At 49.0% G+C, this 6,000-nt stretch overlaps 1 protein-coding gene across 1 annotated transcript in view; it reads left to right on the top strand.

The window, feature by feature from the left end:
• The first annotated feature begins 5,340 nt into the window (after positions 1–5,340).
• The window catches only part of LOC134965077 (tetra-peptide repeat homeobox protein 1-like), a 38,039-nt gene continuing 37,379 nt past the window's right edge, over positions 5,341–6,000 (top strand). Inside the window, exon 1 of the mRNA XM_063941640.1 lies at positions 5,341–5,430. Within this exon, the coding sequence (XP_063797710.1) occupies positions 5,369–5,430 (62 nt within the window). The 5' untranslated portion in view covers positions 5,341–5,368. The remainder of the gene's footprint in view (positions 5,431–6,000) is intronic.

Here is a 6,000-nt window from a genome sequence, read left to right as displayed (position 1 = left end):
TGTGCGGGGCCGAGGCCAGACCCAGGCGCTCCCCTTGTGTAGGTGCAGGGCCATGAGGAGGGGGCAGGGATGGCGATAAGCCGCAGTGCTATCGCTGTGCGCTCTGATCTCTGCGGTGGCTGCCGCCTCCTGCTGCCCGGCACCCATCGGACACACAGCAGCAGGCAGGCCAGGAGAGGGGAGGAGGAAGGCGGCGGGCGGCTCTTACCTGCTCCCGGCACCGCACGCTGCTGATCACCAGCTCATGCGAGACGGATGGGTGAGGACAACGGGGCGGTGCAGGGGGGTCGGTCTTGGAGGCGGGGTGATGGCGGTTTGTGTCTGTAACCTATAGATTAGGCCAGATCTGTGACTCCGCCCAGTATTGTGACTCTGCCCAGCGTTAGCAAATGAGTCACAAAGTCACAGATCTGGGCTAATATATAGGAGATAATAATAATAATAATAATAATAATAATTAATTATTATTATTATTATTATTATTATTATTATATATAGTAATTTCATGTTACCTGTACTTAAGTCTATTACACATGAAATAACATGATAAACTAAATTTCTGTAAAGTCAAGTGTTGATAGTGAACACATTGTAGAGTGTTGATAGTGGAAAGGATGGATATATTGTTACGGGACAGTAATGGGATCCCAGTGCTTGGGATGCCAGCAGTAAGAATACCTACTGAGGCATCCTGACACCTATTTGGTAAGTAAGCTACTCCTAACCCCCTAACCTCCCTAACCCTAACCCTCTCTACCTGCAGCCCGACCCTACCCCTCCCGCATCCTAACCCTCCCCAATGGTGCCTAACCCTAATACCCCCTCTTCGCAACCTAAACCTAACCCTCCCTCATACGCGCATGCAGGGGGAGTTTCCGCGTACCTGGAAACCCCCCCTACCCGCTAATCCATCGGTGCTGCTGATTGATAAGGGTGAGGCTCTCAGGCAGGCTGTGCCTGTAGCACATCAGCCTCCTTGTAACAATGGGTCGGGGCTACCAGCTGTACAAAAGTACAGAGAGACAAGCGGGCTCCTTTCCTAGTGTACACTGTCCAGGCTGCCGCTGTATCAGCTGCGGCGCGTCTCTGCCTATTATCCCCCTCCTCCCACGTGTCAGCCTGCCCCCCTCCTCCCACGTCTCTGCCTGTCTTCCTCCTCCCGCGTATCTGATATCCCCCCCATGGCTGCCTATTGTTTTGCCTACCTGCGGGGACTGGGAGACCTACAGAGCACTGCACACCTGGGGTGCTCGGCTTGTGGGACCATGGAGCTTCTTCCAGACCTGCGCATGGACCTGCAAGTACTGTAACTGCTCTCCCGGGCACTCTCCTCATCATGCCTCTCTCCCTCGCTCTCTCTTCCCCCATGCCTCTTCCTCCCCCCTCTCTCTCTCCCTGCCCCATGCCTCTCTCTTTCCCAATGCCCCCTCTCTCTCCCCATGCCCCCCCCCCTCTCTCTTCTTGGTAATGCCCCCTCTCTTTCTCTCTCTATGCTTCTCCCTCTCCATGCCTCTCTCTCTCCCCATGCCCCCCTCACTCTACCAATGCCCCCTCTCTCCCTGTGCCCAGGGGCGTTTTAAGAGAGGAGGAGGCCCGTGTTCAGCCTCCTCCGTCGGGCCCCTTCCTCTCTGCCCGGAGCACTGTAGAGTCTGAGCACTAGAGGGCTCAGACTCTACTGCGCATGTGCAGATCTCCGGGAAAATGGCGCGGCGGACATTTTCATTGAGATCTCTCTACTGTGCATGCGCAGAATGCTGTGAAAATGGCCGCTGGGCCATTTTCACTGTGTTCTAGCGGTGCTGCGGATGCGGACGCTGGACTTCGGAGGGGTAAGTATTTTACAAATGAGTGCAGTGTGTGCAGTGGGGGCCCCCTCTGGACTCAGGGGCCCGTGTGCACCACACACACTGCACCCATTATAGAAACGCCAGTGCCTGTGCCTCTCTCTCCCTCCTCTCCATACCCCCTCTTTATCTCCCCATGTCCCCCTTCTGTTTCTCCCCAAGCCCCCTCTCCATGACTGTCTCTCCTCATGCTCGCCGCCTCCCTCTCTCCCTCCCTCTGCTCTCTCTCTCTCCCCCATGCCCCGCCCCTTCTCTCCATTCCTCCCTCTCTCTCTCTCACTCTCTCTCTATCCCTCTGAATGTATTCCCTGGCTCTGTATGTGTGCACACACACACCACACATGGGGGTTTATATATATATATATATATATATATATATATATATATATATATATTTATATATGCAAAACCAAAATAGATGCGGAGGCGCCCAGGTGGCACTCGGAATTGCACTACCAAAGCACGTGGTAGAGAATTTATAATTAATATAAAATTAATTAAATGGATTGACACTCCTCTTAAAAACGAGTGGCAGCAACCTTAAACAGAAGAACATGTGCTTGGAACACACACATATAGTGAGATTTAAAAAATAGAGATAAGGGCGCCTTCTAGTGTCTAGATAAATAAATATAGTGTATACCAATGTGAAAGGAAAAGTGGACACTACTTATCTGGGGCATGTATTTCTCTTCGGTCACGAGACCAATATTGGTACATAAAAGAGATAAAGGAAATATAACATAGCGCGTACCGTTTTTATACCATTAATCAGCAAAAATATGGTTGTATATAAAAAACCTTACAGGGATGAACAAATCCCATCATTTAAAATCCACAGCCAGGGATAAAAGGTTTTTACAACGCGTTTCGTCAATATTCAGACTTCATCATGGCGTTATCCGAAGAGAAATACATGCCCCAGATAAGTAGTGTCCACTTTTCCTTTCACATTGGGTATACACTATATTTATTTATCTAGACACTAGAAGGCGCCCTTATCTCTATTTTTTAAATATATATATATGCATTCATATATCTATATATATCCGATGTTCAGTTCGGCACCCCACGTAACTGTTACCTGCGTGCCCTTGTCAGAATTATGCACAGTCCTAGTGATAAACCACCCAGTGACGGATGTATAGTCACGGCACGGCACTGCATGTTTTCAAAAGAAGCTTGTTTCATTGTATGACATTTCGGGGCTGCACGCGCCCCATCCTCAGAAGTGAAGCAACTGAGGACGGGGCCCGTGTACCCCCGAAACATCATACAATGAAACAAGCTTCTTTTGAAAACCTGCAGTGCCGTGACTATGCTAGGACCGTATATATATATATAAATATATATATATATATATATATATATATATATATATCTAGTGAGGTTTATATACATATATATATATATCCTATCTGGAAACCCCCTCTAAAAATCCTGCGTTTACTACTGTCCCTCCCCCACAGCCTAACCCTCTTCCTCCCCTGGGGGGGGTCCCATCCTGCAGCCTAACCCTAACATTACCCCTTTGCAGCCTAATCCTAACGCTCCCTCTGCAGCCTAAAGCTAACATCACCCCATTTCCCCCGCGGCTTATCAGTGTGGAGTCCGGAAAACCTCGATCGGGATCCCGGCATTTTGATGCATGCTGGGATGCCGGCGTCAGCATTCCGAGCAGTGTTGGGATTCCGACATCTGTATTCCAACTTCCAGTATCCTGAACATGGTTATCCTGACTGGATACCATTCTTACAACAGCATAGATACCTACAATGAATATATTTGTCAGTAATAAGATATAAAATACATGATTTCCTTTTTGCTAAATAACCACAAATTATTTGCTTTACAGACTCCACCTTATTTCTATTTCTGTTCTATATGACTGAATAATAAAAACATTAATTAAAATTATGTGGATAATGGCCCTCATTCCGAGTTGATCGGTCGCAAGGCGAATTTAGCAGAGTTACACACGCTAAGCCGCCGCCTACTGGGAGTGAATCTTAGCTTCTTAAAATTGCGACCGATGTATTCGCAATATTGCGATTACTAACTACTTAGCAGTTTCTGAGTAGCTCCAGACTTACTCTGCCTGTGCGATCAGTTCAGTGCTTGTCGTTCCTGGTTGACGTCACAAACACACCCAGCGTTCGCCCAGGCACTCCCACCGTTTCTCCGGCCACTCCTGCGTTTTTTCCGGAAACGGTAGCGTTTTCAGCCACACGCCCCTGAAACGCCGTGTTTCCGCCCAGTAACACCCATTTCCTGTCAATCACATTACGATCGCCGGAGCGAAGAAAAAGCCGTGAGTAAAAATACTTTCTTCATAGTAAAGTTACTTGGCGCAGTCGCAGTGCAAACATTGCGCATGCGTACTAAGCGGATTTTCACTGCGATGCGATGAAAAATACCGAGCGAACAACTCGGAATGAGGGCCAATGAACACGATTGTGGAAGCTTCAATGTTTTATGAGTGGAAGACTTAAGTGCATTTCATAAATCTATCACCAGATGGCACCACTTCTGACTTGTCATGTCGTGGGCATACATTTTTAAGTCTGAGCAATTTGCAGAAAGCAATGTAATATTATTGAATGTATTATTATTTATTACCAGTTATTTATATAGCGCACACACATATTCCGCAGCACTTTACAGATATTTTATATATATATATATATATATATATATATATATATGTGTATATAAAACTGAATATTACTTGATTTCCAGACCTTCTGACATGACTAAACGCTATGTATTTTATTTTTTAGTTTTTTTGCAAAGGGTATTTTAAAACATAAATTATGTAATGTAATCCAGGTTATTAGCATACGGAGATACAGTAAGAGGAACGTTCAAAGTTAATGCTCTCAAGAATCAAAAGAATCGTTACACCACATCTGTATATAATAGTTTTGTGTTAAGATTAGCCATATATAAGTGTTAGAAATGAGTGATATATATAACAAGATATTTATACAAACTGCATCTGACCTTCAATATAACCAACCCCCTCACCTGATGGCTTCACTTGTACATTGATGAGCTAGTGTTGCAATAATTGCTGGCTTTACACCACTGTGATTACTGCAATAGTGGTTAGCCGCACTGCCCAAGCCAGTGGCGTAACTACTGCCCCCGCAGCCCTCGCGGTGGCTTGGGGGCGAGGGGCTGCGGGGGCGCCGCCACTGATTTAGAGCAGATTGACATGCGGACGAACGTCCGCTTGTCAATCTGTTGTCACTAGCCCCCCGCTGTGAAGTAGGGACACGGAGGGCACAGCGTGCGCCTCTCCTGTGTCCCTCTGAGTCTCCGGCGTGTCGGGGGGGGGGCGTGTCCTATGAAAAGGGGGCGTGGCTTCGCGGAGGACCCGCGATCGCGGGCCACGCCCCCGTTTCGTCACTGAGGGGGCATGCCCAGCACTCTGTGAGCTGCTGGCATGCCCTCTCTCCCACTGTCTGCGCTGAATAGACGCTGTGCGCATGTGCACAGCGTCTATTCACTACTGCTCTGCTATGCAGAGCAGTGACTGTAGGAGCCTCCCAACTGCCCCCCCCATCGCGGGACACTGCGGGAGGTATGCATATATGGCACTGGGGGGGCACTAAGGGGGCATATATGGAACAGGGGGGGGCACTGAGGGGGCATATATGGCCTGAGGGGGCATATATGGCACTGGGGTGGCACTGAGGGGCATATATGGCACTGAGGGGGCATATATGGCACTGGGGGCATATATGGCACTGGGGGGGCACAGAGGGGTCATATATGGCACTGCGGGGGGCACTGAGGGGGCATATATGGCACTGAGGGGGCATATATGGCACTGGGGGGCACTGAGGGCATATATGGCACTGGGGGGCACTGAGGGGGCATAGATGGCACTGAGGGGGCATATATGGCACTGGGGAGGCACTGAGGGGGCATATATGGCACTGAGGGGGCATATATGGCACTGGTGGGGCACTGAGGGGGCATATATGGCACTGGGGGGCACTGATGGGGCATATATGGCACTGGGGGTACTGAGGGGGCATATATGGCACTGGGGGGCACATATGGCACTGGGGGGCACTGAGGGGGCATATATGGCACTGGGGGGGCACAGAGGGGTCATATATGGCACTGAGGGGGCATATATGGCACT

Source organism: Pseudophryne corroboree, chromosome 10, assembly GCF_028390025.1.
Source record: "Pseudophryne corroboree isolate aPseCor3 chromosome 10, aPseCor3.hap2, whole genome shotgun sequence".
Taxonomy (NCBI): Eukaryota; Metazoa; Chordata; class Amphibia; order Anura; family Myobatrachidae; genus Pseudophryne; species Pseudophryne corroboree.
Note: the sequence above shows the minus strand (reverse complement) of the source record. Positions and strands in the feature narration are given on the sequence as shown.